This window comes from Paralichthys olivaceus, chromosome 5, assembly GCF_024713975.1.
Source record: "Paralichthys olivaceus isolate ysfri-2021 chromosome 5, ASM2471397v2, whole genome shotgun sequence".
NCBI lineage: Eukaryota > Metazoa > Chordata > Actinopteri > Pleuronectiformes > Paralichthyidae > Paralichthys > Paralichthys olivaceus.
The window spans coordinates 14,666,203-14,684,567 of NC_091097.1; the positions used below are offsets into that span (position 1 = coordinate 14,666,203).

General features: G+C 47.3%; 1 protein-coding gene across 2 annotated transcripts in view; it reads right to left on the reverse strand.

Annotated features, from left to right (window-relative positions):
* Positions 1-1,353: 1,353 nt before the first annotated feature.
* LOC109643957 (retinoic acid-induced protein 1) overlaps positions 1,354-18,365 on the reverse strand; it is a 50,433-nt gene continuing 33,421 nt past the window's right edge. Inside the window, exons 2-5 of one of the 2 annotated variants that reach the window (XM_069524547.1) lie at positions 6,040-12,610; positions 5,726-5,819; positions 4,640-4,689; positions 1,354-1,496 (exon numbers count right to left, since the gene is read on the reverse strand). In XM_069524547.1, coding sequence (XP_069380648.1) covers positions 1,488-1,496; positions 4,640-4,689; positions 5,726-5,819; positions 6,040-12,543 — 6,657 coding nt within the window. In that variant the 5' untranslated portion in view covers positions 12,544-12,610 and the 3' untranslated portion in view covers positions 1,354-1,487. Of the gene's footprint in view, positions 1,497-4,627; positions 4,690-5,725; positions 5,820-6,039; positions 12,611-18,365 lie in introns of those variants that run through there. The other variant, XM_069524546.1, reaches the window with a different exon arrangement.

The following is an 18,365-nucleotide window of genomic DNA, read 5'->3' on the forward strand; positions in this document are numbered from 1 at the left end:
CGTTTTTTTTTTCATCAATGGATTCTTTTAATAACATTTTATAAGCAATAACATATTCCATCTTATAGAAAATAAACATCTCTAGGAAATACTATACACAGTTATATTAGTACATCACATCTTACATTTAAACAGCATCAAATACTTATATACACCATTAAATAATGAGTTTCATAATAAAAGAGAAAGTTTGGTGTGGCATTTTTGCACTTTCTTTTATGCTCTAATACTTAAATATGTCTCCTTTTGATATGACCAGTACTTAAACTGACACCCTGTGCTGGGCGTTGTTACATAGCATGGCAGAGTGAGAAGCTACATTTGAAATACACAAACGTGTGTGTGTGTCATGAAATCTGAATTGAATGTGTATCTTTCTGCAGAGCTGTGAAATAATTATACATCATGGAAATGTTTAACAGTAATACTTATGAGCTGTACATAGATATGAAGTGAGATGGCCTGACCCCCCAGTTGGACCCTTGGAGCCCTGATCTGCAACCTGTCAAGTGATGCCTGTACATATTGAATGTGCACACAGTTGAATGGACTCTTTACCAGGGTTTTCTTTTTTTTTTTCATATTTCTTATTTTTATTCTCTGAAGAACACAAAGCCTGACATTTACCAAGGGTGACGCGATGATGTCGTATAGTCATAATGCACATCAAAATACATCTCTGAAGATAAGAGCGTTATATTAAAATACTGCGTCCATTTTATTCTTACCTCTTCATTGTCAGAATATTTAGAACCTGTAGAGCACGTCGTCATGTACAGCTTCCTTTTTTGTTTCGTTTTGTCTCTTGTTTTAAACACAAACGTTGAGATGGAACACCCGGTGGTCGGATGCTGCTTTTTTTTCAATGTACTCCAACATGAGACGCACTTCTTCACTCACACAGACACATGTGCACAAACACACGGATGATGAGACCGTAGAATGACAGATTCATGATTATCACACACACACACACACACACACACACACACACACACACACACACACACACACACACACACACACACACACACACACACACACACGCCTCTTGGCCCACAGACAAGGTGGCCAGAGGGATGCTCCTGTCCAATCAGTGTCGGCCAGGTGTCTGAATATGATAGCAGGCCATCGAAAGGCAGAACACGCACACACACATCTCTCACTCTGCATTTCAAACAGCCCCCCCGTGCACTGGGCCTCACAGGCACACAGTCTCTAAAGCGCAGGCTGTCCTCCTGTTAAACAGTGCCGCTGCCTTCTGCCTTCCAGTCAGGGGCTCAGTTGAGAACACACATTTCCAGGCCAGGTTCAGGGAGCAGCCTCTCTCTGTGGAGCTGTTTGCCCCCGAGCTTCACCTCAGTGACACCTTTTTTTGCTTTCGCCCGGCCCCGACGAGCCTGTCCATCATCAGTCATCGTTTTCCTTTGCCTGGCTGGATAGGTGGTGCTTGCTTGTTGGTGGTGGAGATGGTACACTGGAATATCTTACAGGTCCTGTTGAGGAAGGGTAAAGAGACCATGACGTAAATGCAGATCACAAACACATATGGAGCACTCCAAAACAAAAGCATGACTTCATGAGTTTCAATTAGATGTTACATTTCAGTTCAATGTAAAGCTTTTCATCAAATCACTCAGTTCCCTCCGATTCCTCAGCCTTGATGTTCTTCTCGATGTACTGTACGTCTATCTACACATATTCATCCAGGTAAACTGCAGATGGAGGCGCCTCATGCAGATGTGCAGCTCGTATGTCTGTGCGTCTTTTGTGCGAGACCGAACATGAGCGTTTCTCAGATCTGCAGAGAGCAGACATGAAAGCGAGCTGGCTGCAGCGTGCATGAGTGGGGAGATGGATGCATCTGGCCAGTGAACCAGCTCCACTTTGAGAGACACAGCAGGAACGCCCACTAATTGTGCCGGTGTGATGCTGCTGGTGGTGGTGGAATGCCTTCTTTCCCCTTATCCTCCTCTGCAGCCCCCGAGTATCTCTCGTTGCCTCTCTGTCTTTCTCTGAACTGCCAGTTACCCATCCTCATGCCCTGGACTCAGACCAGCAGCTTTGCTCTCTGTCTTTTATCTCTCTCTTTCTCTTTCAGTCTGTCTATTTCTCTCTCTATCTCCCTCTTTGAAGTGTCCCCCCTCTTTCTGTTTCCCCCCCTGGAGTAACCCATCCTCTTTTTACGCCTTCAGTCTCACTTGTTCTCTCTCTACTTCTCCATCACTGAGTGTGTCTCCATTTTTGCTGCCTGTCTCTCTCATCGGCCTTCTTTTCTCTTTCTATCTGTCTCTTTTATTCTGTCGCTCTCTGATGTAACTGCCCCCATTCGTCTTTTGTTCCCACCCAGCTGCTGCACCACTGTTTTTCTTCTCCCTGCTTCTGCCTCTCTCTCCCACTCACATGTGTGTATGAGCGTAGAGGTAAACTGTTAATGAACCTGTGTGGACAAGCACAGTTTGTATAGGTGTGTGTGTGTGAAGCCATAGCTGAAGGCAGCATGTGTTTGCAATGTCATGGATATGTGCGCTCCAGCCCTGAAACCAAGTGAACGTAGGCAGAGGGAGAATTTTTGAGGGGCACCCATGGGTGGGGTGGTTGCGTGCTTGTGTGTATGTGTGCGTCTGCTCTTCCCTTTGATTAGGCTGCTCAGCGTAAATTGGCACAGCACAGCACAGACCCACACACACATACACACAGGCACAGACCTTCAGATCCCTCGGCTGATGACAGCTCTGTCTCAGCCCGCTAACAACAATCTCTTTTTCCGTCTTGCTCTCCTTTTCTCACACTCTATTTCTGCTACTTAGACGTGGGAGTTGAGGTGAAGAGAGACAGGAAGAGGAGGTGAGAGAGAGAGGGGAAAGGATGAAGGGAGGACGACTGAAAATGAAAATGGAAAAAGGAAGCACACGGGAGATGAGAGGTGATGCGAGTGAGAGACAGAGGGAGCTGGAACAGCAGGGGAGCGCAGGAGCAAAAATAAGGGGAACAGGGAGAGAGGGAGAAAATAACAAGAGGCAGGAGCAGAGAGTGGGAGAGAGAGGGAGAGAGGGTGGAAGGAGCATGTGGGGAGAATATCAGGCAGCAGTGGTGGGTGGGGTGTTTTGATCAAGAGCCAGCTTTTCATCCCTGTCAGTCTGCACAGAGGAGAACAGGAGAGAGGGAGGGGGAGAGATGCGGAGAAGGGAGGGAGGGAGGGAGGGAGGCTGCTGCCTCAATGCACCGCTGCTCCCTGCTGAATGTCAGCCTCTCTCCCCCTCCTCCCACCCCTTCACCCACCCTCCTCTGCATTTGACCTTCCCCTCCTTGCTGCAGTGAAAATACGCCACCAGCAGATGGCGTCTGTCTTGCAGGTGAGCTGACAGCAGAGGTGGCCCTCTGTGATTGCAGTGGTTTACAGTCATGACGGTGGGTGTTGAGTGACAATAACACACAAAGGGCACAAAACTATGTGTTCACACCGATAGTGGTTTAACTTGCCAAGGTCATTGAGTACATATTGATTCAGTGACACATGATGTCCGAGATGAGATCCAGGCCTGCGTGTGTTATACTGACACAAGAGTGAACATCGCCCTGAACCATCAGGTTTTTCTTATGTGATTCCTTCTGTGTTTTACTGGAGCTGATGATTGTGTTTTCTGTTCTGTATCATCTATCCAGCCATTATGCTGCTGCCTGTGACAGAAACGTGTGAATTCAATTGTTTTCTCTTCAGTGCAGGAAGAGTGACGAGGAGTGGAAAGGACAAAAAGAGGATATCTTGTTTGGGGTGTAGCGAGGGATGGGAAACATATGAATCGCACAGTGGTTTTTAAAGCAGGGAGGTTATGAGTGTTGTTATCGGAACAATTTCTGGATATGACATGTGTGAAACACTAATATCTAATAGGTCATTCTTCCAGATGCAGACAGACCACCTCTGTTTCATTCAACCCTCCTTTGTTTTTGTGTTTAATTTTTACATGTAATATGTGACCTCAGCCACTAGGGGTCTCTCAAGGGACCTAGTTTGATGACGTGAGGCAGCGTGGGATCATGGGAGTTATTGTCTTCAACACTATTGCTGATGGAAATCCACCTGATGTGACTCAGGTGCAAATGTATCTTCAAGGATGAGATAAAGTTTTATTGGTATAACACAGCAAACGGCAATGAGTAATCGTTATTGATTATGAGTGACTGACACAAACAGTGGAAGTTTATTTTATTTTGTCTAAGAAGTTATATCAGTGAAGTGAAAATCTGCCAAGCAACAGACAAAGCTGATGTGACACAATGTGACAACAATGACATGTCCCGCCTACTTGAATGAAACTGAGGTTTTCTCAGGGTTTGATGACAGACAGATAGATAGATAGATAGATAGATAGATAGATAGATAGATAGATAGATAGATTGATTTAGTTCAGCAGCAGGCCACTTAGTGGCATATATATATAAAAAATTGATAAAATAAGAACACATAGAGAATCTAATTTAAAAGATGTTTAAAAATAGTAAAATATGGCGGAGACTAGAAAAAGATGTATTTGAACATTGTTGGATGTAAAAAAAGATGTTAAAACCTTAATTATGGATCACACGAAGGACCAATATGAATTTGTGTACAAGTTATGAGTTTTTATTTTCTTACCTCGTGTTTTGGACATTTGATGGAGAAGTCGTCCTCGTGGAATGTGCAGCCTATTGGTGAGGAGAGAGAACGCAAAAGAAAACAGAGAATATGCTTAAACGCTGCAGATAGACAATAATAAAAACACATAGAATGAGGAGGATACGCACATACACAACACCCCCCCACAAAACAACAAACAAATGACACAGGGGTTGAATTACAATGAAACCTGTGCAAGAAAGGGCGAGAGAGAGAGAGAGAGAGGAAGAGCCAGAGCGAGCAACAGAGGAAAGAGAGAGACTGAGTGGATGAGTTGCGACGCAGGCAGGCAGTCAGATATGGCTGGTGCACTCAGCAGGATTAAAAGGGGCCTCGCTCTGCTCCCTGTGCTGGCTCGGCAGACGTGGCAGGCCTTCTAATCCTCACACTGTACCTCCTTGGCATGAGGTAACGTAAGGGGAAACCATACAACACATGTGCTGACACACAGACACACACTTACATAGGCAAGAATAACCAGGGGCAAACACACACACACACACACACACACACACACATGCACAAAACATTGAGGGATCGTACATAGGCCATATTGTTGCAAGACATATGTGGGGATGCATTCAGGCAGGAAGGCTCACACATACATGCACATTCGGTCCCTAGACGGCAAGATGGATGAATGGAGCCACAGGGGTTGTGGTCAATAATGCACACATACGCTCCCTCCTCCCTCTATCTCCTCCCTGTCTCCCCCTTGCACACTCCAGGGTCCCACTTTCCTCTTATCATCCCCTTTATTCAAAACTCCCTCCCTCTTCCCCAGCACTCTCAGACATCTCCTCTCGCACTCAATAATGTTACTTCTTGGTGTATTTTCTCTCATTTTACCCACATCCACTTTCCCTCCCCTATCTTTCTTCCCTGTCCTTTCATTTTTCTCTCTTTTTTTCTGCCTACCGAATTTGTTCCCCTCCTTATTGCCCTCTCAACCCACGTTCAATTTCCCGTTCCCAATTGCCCTCCTCATTTCTCCTCCCCCTCTCATGGCCTTTCTTCACTTTTCATCCCTTGTTGCTCTCCTCCTCTCTTGCTGTGGTCTCTTACCTATCTCTTTGGCGCAGACATAATGGTATTTATGAGAGCAGCCTCTCCAACAGCAGCTGAGGGACGCCCCCACAATCTGGCACTTGTAGCAGCTCTGGTATTACAGACAGACGGACATATGGACCAGGACCCATATAGACACAGACAAAGTGACCGATAGGAGCACATACGGAAAGAGAGAAGAAGGGGAAAGTTACAGTTATTCTCAAGTTAACATTCATTTCTCAAAACAGTCTTACAAAATGTAAATTTTCACTTCACACATCTGCACATATCTTGGAATTGCACAAGACTTGTAGTCATTGTTAACTTACCGTTTGGGCTGAGTTGTTGGCAGCCTCCTTCAGTCCGTATAGCCTCCCAGCTACCATAATTACCCCCTTTGTCCAGATGGTACAGTTTTCATGCGCCCAGTGCTCCTTAGCCTCTGCCTCTGCTTGTAGCCTCTGGAACATGCTGTCACTGCCCTCTTGGTCACTGGAGACCCCTGCGCTGATGGCCTGGAGCTGCCTCATCCTCCTGAACCTCTCCCGGAGAGTTAATCTTCGTGAACCACCCTCCCGACTCGTCCTTTCTGTTCTCTCTGCCCGTCGGAAGTGCCAATGATGGGTCCTGTTACTACTGCCCTCTTGCAAAGATGCTTCTGTGTTGCCCTCTTTTTCTGTGATGTCCTCGTCCTCATTCTTTGAGGAGTGGCCTGCTTTTTCACTGGTGCTACAGTTGTGTTCGCTGCTCTTCTCAGACTCACCCCTGAGGGATTCTGTGTGCGTGATCGTCAAAAGTTTCCTTGGAACACCATCTTCTGTGTAGTAAGGTCCACACAAATCACCCAGGTCTCTGTAATTTGCTGGCTGTCCACACAGGCTGCATGTCAGACACCTCCCAATTAGATTTCTATTTACCAAGGGTCCCTGTAGCATGGCAGCAGTGTGTGGTACTACTTTTGCAACTGTGAAAGGATTCTTCATTCTGAGTATGCCCTTTTTTCTTCGTCTCTGAAATATGACTGCATCCTCAGGCTTGTTGACTATGGCACACCAAGAGGAAAAGTCTCTAGAGTTGTTAATCCGTACGTAAGGACAGAAAGACAGTTTTGAATTTTGATGTACTTGCCTACGCCTGATTCTTTTCACAGTAATAGTCTCTGTCTGCTTTTCCGATATTGTCACCATAGGACCCACAATATATGTCTTCTCTTTTTCCTCATTCTCTCTTTCCCTTCCTTCTTGTTCCTCTTTTTCTCTCTCTTCTTTTTCCACCTGTTCACAACCTGCAGCCTTGACAACTGCCTCGATAACCTCAATAGCGTCTTTCATCCCAGGTTTTGGCCCAGGCTTTTTGTGGACCTTCACTGGAATGCCAGGAATCTGCTCCGATAGGGTTTTGCCTCGTTTCCTCTTGGTTGGGTTTGACGATGGTTTCCTCCCTCTTCTAGGCTTCTGGATGAGTTCTGTGCTTTTAAGCTTAGGGGGCTCTGTGATCTCATCTAAGGTGATTGGCACAGGCAGTGTGGAATCTACAGACGATGCCTTCTCTTCTATCCTCTCCAGTTGTTCTTCTGTTATTTCGATATTTGTCTCCTCAACTGGCTCCATTTCTTCCAGAGGAGTTTGGACTTTTCTCTTCTTTCTCCTCTGTTTTAGGTGCATCTCATGATTGTTTTTGATGGCCCTCTGCTTTGCTAACCTTGGTGTTGTAACTATTAGGCTTCCTGCTTCCAAGGCTACTACAGACACATCTGTACTCTCCACCATAGCCCATCTCTTCCTTTTAGTTCTGGATGACTTAGTGGAAGTAGTCGAATCACCTTCTGAAGTCTCCCACTCTCCTGTAGCTTTGACTTCCACTGGGACATCCATTGAGCTCCAAACCTTGTCAGCTCCATCATCCAGTTGTATCTCTGATTTAATGTTTTCCTGACTTGCAATCTGCCTATTTACAACCTCCTCTTTCAGCCCTTGTCTCACCTTATTTGGTGTTGATGCTACTTGACTTGCCTCATGGGTCACCTCCTCTTTTCTCTCTTCGAGTTGTTTTACCTCTCCTTGTCTAGACTCTATGCTTTTCAATTGTCCCTCTGTCGTCTCAGAGCCTTTTACAAGCACAGACGTTTCACCTTCCTTTAAGACATGTTGAGACAAAGCCTTGGCTGTAACATCATCAGTTAGGTGACTGTCTATCTGGGGAATTGGAAGGTGTTTCTTTGAGCTTGGGGATGTAATTTTTTGCACCATGGCTTCATATTTTTGTCCCCTACCTTTTCTTGGCGGAAGAACTTTTGTCTTAGTGGGACACTGAGGCGGCACCACAGGCACATCACTAGTAATTTCAGTTTCACTGATGTGAGAAGTGTCTTTGGTTGAGGGAGTGACCACAAAAGCTTTCTTGGGTGGCCCTCGCTTTCGTTTAGGGCCCTGGGCAGCCTTATCTTTAGGTGTAGAGACATTTCGGTCCAGCTGGGGGGGTTGAAATGGTAAAGGTTTTGGTTTGGGCTTCGGACCCCTCTTCTTCTTTACTGTTGGTGTAGAAAGTTCTGGGCTAGGTTTACGTTTTAGTGGAAGTGATGTCTTTTTTTCAGATTGTTCAGTTGGGACTGGTGAGGCAAGTGGTGCAGGTGGGTCCGCTTGAACATCTGCATTTTTAACTACATCGGTAATAGGAGTACGAGTTTGTTCCACAGTTACAGGCTCTTCTACATTTGGAGAAACATCACTGGTTTTAATATCTAGTACTGTGTGGGACAGGATATCTTCAGCTATTATTCTTTCCTTTTCTTTTGACAGTTTTTCTTGTGAGGGTTTTCTGGATCTCAACACCATATTCTTACCTTCCTTTTCTGGTGCCTTTACCTCACAGTTTGCTTGTTTCTCCTCTTGGTTTACTGGTCTTACATCCTGGTTTATTTGTAATATTGTAGCTTTAAGGCTCTTTCTGCCCCTGCTTTGAAGTCCTGTCAATGGTTGAGTTGTTTCTTCTTGTATTACCAGCTTTGCTTTTGAAACTGAGCCTTTGGGACGACCCACCTGGGCCTTGATGATTGCAGTGTCGGTGATGGGCAAATCATCTGCAGGCTTAGGTCCAGGCTTAGGTCCTGGTTTTGGACCTGGCTTTAGAGCTGGTTTTGGTCCAGGTTTTGAACCTGGTTTGGGTCCTGGTTTTCGTTTTACAAGAGTCTCAGCTTTCAGGGGCAGCTCCTGTTCATTTGGCACAGGTTTTGGTCCTGCTTTAGGACCTGGTTTAGGTCCAGGTTTTGGTCCAGGCTTTAGCCCAGGTTTAGACCCTGGTTTTGGACCTGGCTTTGCTCCTGGTTTGGGCCCTGGCTTTGGTCCGGGCCTTGGCCCTGGTTTTGGCCCAGGCTTCGAACCTGGTTTCGGGCCTGGTTTTCTCTTCACATGAGGCTCGACTTTGGGAGGCAAGTCTGGTGCATTGAATGAACGAGTGCACATTCTTGAACGAAAACCATCAGTCAGTATTTTTGGAGTCTGGCTAATAATAGAGTCCTGATGAGCTAGGTCCATTTGATCTGAGAATAGCACTGTTTTGCCTGGAGGCATGCAGGATTTCTGCAGAGGTTCCTCCTCCTTCTCACTCTCCCTCTCCAAACTGAGCTGTCGCCTGATTCCCACACCTGAATGCATGATTCTTCTTCTGCCCCTGGCATGCTTACGTCCAAACGCCCTCGGCTGAGCAGATGGGGCCATGGGCTCTGGCTTGGCCGAGGGTGTCACAGCACTGGCACAGCTGATGCCTGGTTCCATGTCCTCATCACCTTTTTTGGGGGAGGGTGGAGTGTCTGCCCAAGAGGGGGCTGAGGGAAGTATTGACTTCCCTGGAAGCTGAGGAGAGTCTGGCTCCAGCACTTTAGCATCACTGTGATCAATATGATCTCTGGTCTGAGCTGGAGGTGTTGCCTTTTCATTAAGCGCTGAGAAGACAGGCATCGCAGACTGGGGCTGAGGAGCAGTGTCTCCAATGGCTGACTCCCTTGCAGAAGCGTCTGCTGCTGCTGTTACTGCTGCTGCATTTGGATGGGCTGGTGTCCCTGTAAACTCATTGTCAGTGTGGAGCTCAGCACTCTCCATTCTGCTGCAGAGATCTCCAGGAGGCTTCTCTGGCCCATCTCTTATATCTCTATTATTTATGTGCTCCTCAGTCGTTGACTTGCTCACTTCCTCCTCTTCCCCCAGTTCCTCCCTAACCTCTGCAGACAGAGGAGGGGAAAGAGCATGTTGCTCTTGTTTCTGTATTTCTTCTTCTTCATCTTCTTCATCAGCATCCATATCCTCCTCCCCCTCCTCCTCCTCATCCTCCTCATCTCTGCTCTCTTTCTTGTCTGAATTGCTCTCATCCAAAGCCTCGACTTGGGGGGTTGGAGAGGTGTTCTCTGAGCTATCCTCTTTCTCTGTGGAATATTGATCCTGTTCAAGGTCACCCCCAGAAATGAAAGGCAGTGTTTTCACTGAGCTCTCAGAAGCAGTTGGAGACTCAGATTTGAATGCCTCTGATTTCATCTCTTGGCCAAAGTGTTCTTTGTGGCTTGAATCAGAAAGAGCTGCTGGGGACTGTTCAACTAAGTCTCTTGCATCAGGGTCATATTTGCCCTGGACCCCTTGGTACACTGTCTCCTCGTAGCAGTAGCTTTTTTCTGTCACCTCTTTGTTTACTTTGCTATAGAGAGTGGGGCATTTCTCTTTATCTCTCCATTGCTCCAATTTCTCTGTTGATATAGTTGTGTCTAAATCTATGTCACAGTCAGGATTTTTTTCTGTTGTCACCTCTTCTTTGTCACCTGACTTCTCTGTCCAGGCGGATTCTTCAAAGTTCTCTTTCACAGGCTCATTGTTATGCTGTATATCTAAAGGAGAGTCCATTTCTTGTTTCAATGGACTTGGGATTGTAATACTTGTAGGAGACCTCTCATCACCAATGCTCTTCGCTGGCGTACTCATGCCATCTCCTCCCTGACCTGATTGACACCTAGTAGCATCAGGTGTAAGGTTGTGCAGACCTGAGTCCCCAGACCTGGTGGACATATCATCCGGAGATGTCATGGAGCATGACGAGGCTGTGTCCAAGCTGAGGTGTGTGTTGTTAGGGGCCTGTGCAGGGCTTCGGCCCTGGCCACAGTAGTAGTAGCCCCTCTCCAGTTGTTCATCGCTACTGCTAGAGTAGCCTCCCTCATGTAGTTCCATGGGCATTTGTTGGTGCTGTGGGGTAGAGTAAGGGTCCTGCATGGTGCCTCCACCAACAACACCACCACCATCTGGATATGGAGGACTTTTGTACTCCTCACCCTTTTTGGAGGATGCTCCACTACCAGCACTGCTGTTGCTCCCTCCACTGCTGCGCTTACTGCCTTTTTTGTTGGCCACCAGTGCCTCTGAAAGCAGCAGCTGCTGGACATTATTAGAGATGTTTTCTACCTGAGAGGTGAGGGCATTCAGGCTCCACAAGCTGGGGTTTGAGAGCAGTTTCTCTGAGAAGCGCTCTTTCATGGTGGGAACCTGCGGTGTGGAAGTATAGTTGTGCGGGGCCGCATGGGGCACGTTGGGTGAAGGGTGTGAGCGAGGGGGCATCAACATGGTGTTGGCACTGGCTTGCTCCTGCATGCCAGCTGAAGAGGATGAGGCGGAAGAGGCTGCCCCAGGAGTCATGGGAGGTTGGCCATACTGAAATGAATCGGGATTGGTCATTAGTGGTGAAGGGGTGGAACTGTATGAGGGGGAACGTCCTACAGAGCGGGCAGGGGAGTGGCTGGAAGAGGGGCTACATGTCTGATAATACTGTTCTGGTGATCTGACTGACAGCTCTGAGAGACAGTAGTTTTGTTGGGGTTGGCTGTAGTGTTGGTACTTGGGGTGGGGCTCCTGTGGGTTTGCCATTGCCTGTAAAGGAGCCTGCTGCTCATAACCTCTGGAGGGAGCCTGCTGGTAGCCATAACTGTTCTGGGCTGACCTGTAACCCCCCTGCTTCAGATTACTGTGGCTGCTCATTTGTCTGCCATACTGGGAATTTGGGGGCATGTTGTAACCCTTGTAACAGTGGGGCATAGGGCTACACTTTTCCATGTATGGTGAAGGAGAAGGTGAGTGCTGGGGGTAGTGCAGGTGACTCTGGGAATACATGAGAGAGGAGGGGGCAGGGTTTGCAGGGTGGGACTGGTGGTGGGGGCTGGCATAAGCAGGGGCGGACGGCTGGTGACACTGGGTCTGGGGATGGCCCAAGATGTTCTGGTCCAGGTACTGGGAGGGGCCAGGTGTGGCGGTACCACTAGCCTCCATACGCCCCACTATCTCTTGTTCATACTGAGTTAATTGAGCTGGGTCATCCCACTTCTGCTGGAGGTGGCCCTCGCTCATATACTGAGCTGAGTAATTCCCAGAACCCATATGGTTACCATAGCCCCCAGGGCCCTGCAGGTGCTGACTGGGATTTGGTGGGGGCACTTTGCTTCCTCTGTAGGATTTCTTTGCCTGTGTGGATGCTGCGCCCCCATTTCCACTCCCATTCCCTCCACTATTGCCTGGGTAACCAGCATAGGCTTGCTGGCTGTAACAGTCCTTGGGTCCTCCTCCAGTTCCTGGTCCTCCACCTGGAGGCATGCTTGTTGGGTTTGCCAGTGAATGAGGCTCATAGCCTGTTCTGGTGAGCCCTGGGCCTGGACCTGGATGTGGACCGGGGCCTGGGTGTGGGTGCTGGGGATGGGGATGATGCGGATGTTGCCGGTAGGTCTCCAGGCGGGATAATTCATGGGGCTCCTGCTGGTAGCAGGGTTGGTTGCTGTGGTAACCACCGCTGCGCTCACGGAAGGACTGCATCTCTCCGTCTGTAGCCAGAGCAGGGAGGGGGAGGTGAGATGGGAAAGGGGGAAGGGGGTTAGGGGTTCTGGAGGAAGGGATGGAGGGAGGGGGAAGTGAGAGAAAAGAGGGAGAAATTGTGAGGGTTAGAACTGGTTTATCCATTCTGCTTGTTCTCCTTTCATATTCAATGTCTAATTCAACTTTAACATTCGCCTGGAGTCAAAGCCAAACTCTCCCCCTCACTGAGAATCCTTGAAAATGAGATTTACACACTCACTCACACTAACTTTTGTGTAGATCCCATGTATTATATAAACAGAAATATTTTCAAAAGCAGTTTAATATCACAGCAGTGGTTGTATTTTATAGTGCTCACAACCCTGATTGCTGATTTCTCTCGTCCCGATTTGAAAAAAACTGTACATTTGTGTGTGTATGTGTATATTCTTTTGTATGTATATAAAATGGCCCCACAATAGTGCAGGCTTCCGGATCTTTCAGTTACTCAAGATGGAGGGGCAGGCGTGTGATGCAGTCTCTGGTGCTCTGATTGACAGGTCAGAGAGAGAGAGCAAGAGAGAGAGCAAAGAGAGAGGGGTGTGTGGCAAATTAATTATTTGGAATAAATAAATAAATCATAAAACGTGTTCACCCCTGTGTGTGTGTGTGTGTGTGTCTGTGATTATGTTGGGTTCATGATTCAGGTCAGGCAAACGTTCATCAGTGAAATTATGAGGAGCGGCCATGTTGGGTCATGACACTGGAGTCTGAACTGACCTCACATAAGCTCCGTTCCTCCATATTTTCTCTGGAGGAGGTGCATGTGTGATCGCAAGAACAAAAATAAAAAAAATCAAGAAGAAAACCAATATCTCCCGGTGAAAAGGGTGTGACACACACATAGAAGACATAGACGAGGATGTCAAGAGATTTTCTGGTGATAAGAGCTGACGCAGGTGTCGGGGTGCTGTCAACATGATCATGTGATCTTGGTAGTGGAGTTAACACGTCACTTCCTGTGTCTGTGTGCTGCTCCCAGCTGCTCCGCCTCTCACCTGAATAATGCTGAGGATTTGTTGTTGTTGTGAACGAGTCTGTGCAGAAAACATCCCGCTGTGTTGTGCACGTGTGAAAGGCAAACTGCGGGGAGAACACTGCGTAGCCGATTCTCCGGGTTTTACCTGGAGGTCATGTATGAAAACACTGTTACAGAGCCCCTGTGTCAGTTTAACTGTTTCAGGATTAGATAGGACACTTAGCCCCCTTTTCTTGCATCTCCATGATATTAAAATGTATTACCTACACGATATAATGTTTTGGATGCTGTGTTTCATAAAAGGACTCAGTCCTCTTTTCTTTTTCCTCCTCTCTGTCTTCTTCTGCACAGATGCAAACTCCAATTTCCTCCAAGGGGAAGTAGGAAGTGTTACAGTGTGTGTTGGGTGCATGCTCTCAGTATATCACAGGATGTCATAAAATTGTGTGTGTGTGATTGTGAAGGTGTGTTTATGCATTCATACAAAAATGAGGAAAAAGAGAGGAGGGGTGGAGCGTGCTCTTGCTCTATAAAAGGAATAGAGTCACCTGGAGACACAGAGCTGAGCCTGAGTGTGTGTGTGTGTCAGCCAGTTCCAGCACAATATCCCGGCATTCAACCCGCCCCAGGGACAGCGGTGCATCCCACCAGACACACAGTAGCATTATTCATCTCTGAAACATACGGCATGTGTGTGTGTGTGTGTGTGTGTGTGTGTGTGTCTGTGTGTATGTGAGAGACAGAGAGAGAGTAGGTGTATTTGTGTTTATGTATGCAGGTTCACAGCTTTTGGCAGTCCCTTAAACACACACACACACACACACACACACACACACACACACATACAAGCACGCACAAGCACGCACACACACGCGCACACACACGCACACACACGCACACACACGCACACACACGCACACCTATAGATTCCCCTGGAGACACTCTGTCCTCCCTCCTACCTTCCTATCTCCCCTGCCTGCAGCCTACTTGTGCTTCACCCTACAATGATGCGTTGTGTTGTGTTGTGTTGTGTGTGTGTGTGTGTGTGTGTGTTTGAAAGTGAGGATACTTGTTTACACAATGACCTGAATAAGATGCTTATAGGAGACAAGCCAGACCAAGCTTGCCGAGCACAGCAGAGCAGAGAGAATGGACAGGTACACATCACTGTTTGGGATCCAGTTTTGTGACGCCACGTGTTTATCTGTGTCTGTGTGTGTGTGTGTGTGTGTTTGTGTTTGTGTGTGTATTTCTGTTTCCACTTGTCTTCACAATAGCCTGTTCTGAGGAATAATTAATCAGATTTTTCACTGTTTGTGTGTCTCTCACTAAAAACAAAGCAAACACACAATAAAAAACCTTCTCCCTAATCAATTTACTTCACTCATCCTTCTGTCTTTTCCCCTTACATGCATGTGTGTGCGTGGCGAGTGGGGTCTACATTCTGATCACGTCTCCTCTCCACCACTACACTACATCTTCTCCTTCCGCTCATATCTTGCACAGAGAGCCCTGGAATTGTGTGGCTGTCTAACTGCTGTATTTGTGGATGCACCACATCACATGGCGCTGCTCCCTTCCTTGGTAGGGGTCAGAGAGGAGAGAGGACGAAGGATACATGCTGAGATCGCCAAATCCTCTCTGGTGATCTGCCTGTCTCTCTGTCTGTTTACTAGATAGTGCTTGCATTGATTTTGCTGCTCGAGCACAGAGAAAGAGGGATGATGGAGAAACACACACATCGCTTACATCCATGCACATGACGCCCACGTTGTCTGTTCCTTGTTTTTGTTTGTGCAAGTTTGTTTCTCTTTCTTTTCTGTGCTGTTTCTCTTACGTGATCTCTCATCTCTGAATTTTTTCTTCTCCTCCTCCTGCCTCTCTCTTTCTTTTTTTATTCACAAATCCTTCTCTCTGGAGAGGTGAATGGCATCGGAAGCAGAACGACAACAAGGCGTTTGAGTTCTAATGGGAGGAGAGGGAGAAAGAGTCATTGAGGCTGGGGAGTGGGGGGGCAAAGAGTGATGAAATGATGAGGGTGAAGAGGAGGAGGATGAGGAGAAGGGGATGCAGAAGACAGAGGTGGATAGATGATTTACTGAGTGGGCTTTACAACCTGGGCTCCTGGGAAATATGAGCTGTAGCAATCACTGCGCACATACCTGCAGGTAACACACACACGCACATGCATACAAAATGCCAAGTTGTGCACAAGCTTACAAGGCAGACTGGTCCATAATTAGCAAAATTCGTCACCTCCACAGACGAACGTGAGCTGCTAGAAGTGTGATTGATTACCTTGGGTTCTGCCCACTTCAAACCTCATCAAAGCAGCTTCCCTCATAACCACCTTCATCATCAATGTAGATCTGTAAACCTTAATTTGACAACGCAGTTTGGATGTTTGTGTACTCATGTGGGTCCCTTTAAATGCTTTTTAAAAATGTACCCATGGGGGTATTTTCTGATCCTGTCTGTAAAAATAATATATTATCAGGAAGAAAGGACAGGGGGAGAGGAGAGTAAGGGAGGGAGGGGGGGATGGAGGGAAGGGTGAAGGAGGTAGAGGAGGGTGAATCTGATTGTTCCACTGGATGGTTCATAATGCGCTGAGCTGCGACTGGTTACAGTCCCCCCCTTCATTCTTTTTTTATCCTCTCTCCCTCTCTTTCATCGCATCATCTTCAGAGGCAGCTTGAGATGGGATTTATCTTCTTTCTTTCCCTTCGACAGACACACACATACAAACACACAGACACACACACACACACACACGCACGTGCACATGCACACAAGGAGGAAAACAGACAGCTCTCTCATTCCATCAACTCTGGCTCAGAAGCACTTTCACTTCAAAATTTTGTCCTGCACTGTCTATCTGACACACACACACACACACACACACACACACATACACATACCCACACATGTAAATATGCAAACACACAATCACACACAAAACCCCTGTGCGCGCACACATACATTGACAGACACACACATATAAATGGAGGCGTAAGGAGTGGAGGGATGGAACGTCTCCCTGTGTGTTTACCTCCCCAGTCATCCTGGTTAATTATGCATGCAGAGGCAGTGTGCTCGGGAGGTGGAGCGGCCTGGGAGGAAACACACACACATTCACACTCACCCATCACGCATATTCACAAACAGTCCCACTTTACCACCGCCGCCATCACCGGAATCATCACAACACGACCCAGCGCGGCAGATGCCAAAGCTCAGCTCACGTGCTCATCGACAACCCGACAAAGCACTCAAAAAACCCTGAACATCCCACACACACACTCATGTCTAACACATCTGCCTTTAACACCCTGCTTAACTCAGCACGCTCCAAAATAACACAGCAGCCCGCCCCGCCGCTGGTCCCAATCAGCACACTGCTATACCCTTTCTAATTACACTCACTTCAACAAGGCTCGGAGAGTATTCAGATTGCCTGTCAGTATCCTTCCCTCTCAGCGGACACTTTGCCCTTTTACTTGATAACCGCAGGTTCAACACACTGGACGGTCAGACAAACAGATGGACGGGCAGAAACACATCTTCCCTCTGTCTCTCTCCTCCTTTTCTCCTCTGCCGTGTCTGGCCATGGCTGTGTGGGTGGGTTCCTACCCAAGGGGAAGGCTTAGGAGATGGAGGAAGCCAATATCTGCTCTGACATTTGTCAGTGTCCCGTTGTCATGACTCACAGCTGGAGGTCATGAGGGGTCACCGGCAGCCAGTCACATAGATTATAGGAAGAGACATAGAGGGGGCGGAGACCTGCTATTGACACTCGCAGACGGACAGACATATAGATGGACACGCAGCACTTTGAGTCTACTGGACAGGTGGCAAATAAAGTGGATTGGAAGGCTGACAGTGAGGAAGAACATCCAGGAAGTTGAGTTGGTCATAAATGTCTTTTCCTCAAGATGATGTCATTTCTGAGAAACAGAACTCATCCTGACTCTCTTTCGTTTCTTGGCCATCCGTCATTTCCATCTGTTTATTTTTCTGCTTCAGTCCAACCCATGGTGATACATCACAGTTTAAAAAACAAAACAATACTGCCAAAATGAATGTGAATGACAATGAACCAAGCTCTGTGTTTTCCTACCAAATCCTCTGGTTCCATTGATTAGGTCCAGAACTGTCTTTGTTGGACGGTATCTGACTGAGCTTTGAAGCGGGAACGGCTCAATAGCATCTAAAAATGAGGAAACTGAGCCTTGTCCTGGTCGATCTGAGAGATCATTTTGGTTCTGTGAGGGAGGCCAGTTAATGCTGTGTGTGCGTGCGTGCGTGTGTGAGGTGTTGTCTCGTCTCTGGGGTTCAGGATGACTCATCGGTATTCACAGACACGGCTGTCTATTTCATCTCTGATGAAGATGACACTCTTGTCTGCGTGCAACACACAAAATCATGAAAACCAACCATACACTCGAAACCAATGTTAGTCAAATTCAGAAACCCAGAAGAAGAGGAGAGGGAACTCTTGACTGCATAAAAAAGCAGAGACACACACAGACGCACATACACTCAGTGCTGCTGCGGCTTCAGCATGAAAGAATAAATAAAGGTCAGAGAGGGAGGGAGCAAGGCTGTTGTCTGTGTCTGTCTGTGAGCGAGAGAGACGTGCATCAGCCATTACAGTTATCTGCTTTGCGGTTTCGGTTTAGAATTCCTATTTGGCTCTGAAAGCAGGACGCAGAGGGGATGTTATCCCTCTATTCTGTTGAATGACATCCTATCTCTTTCTCTCTGTCTCTGTCTCTGGGATGAAAATAAAAATAGCAGAAAC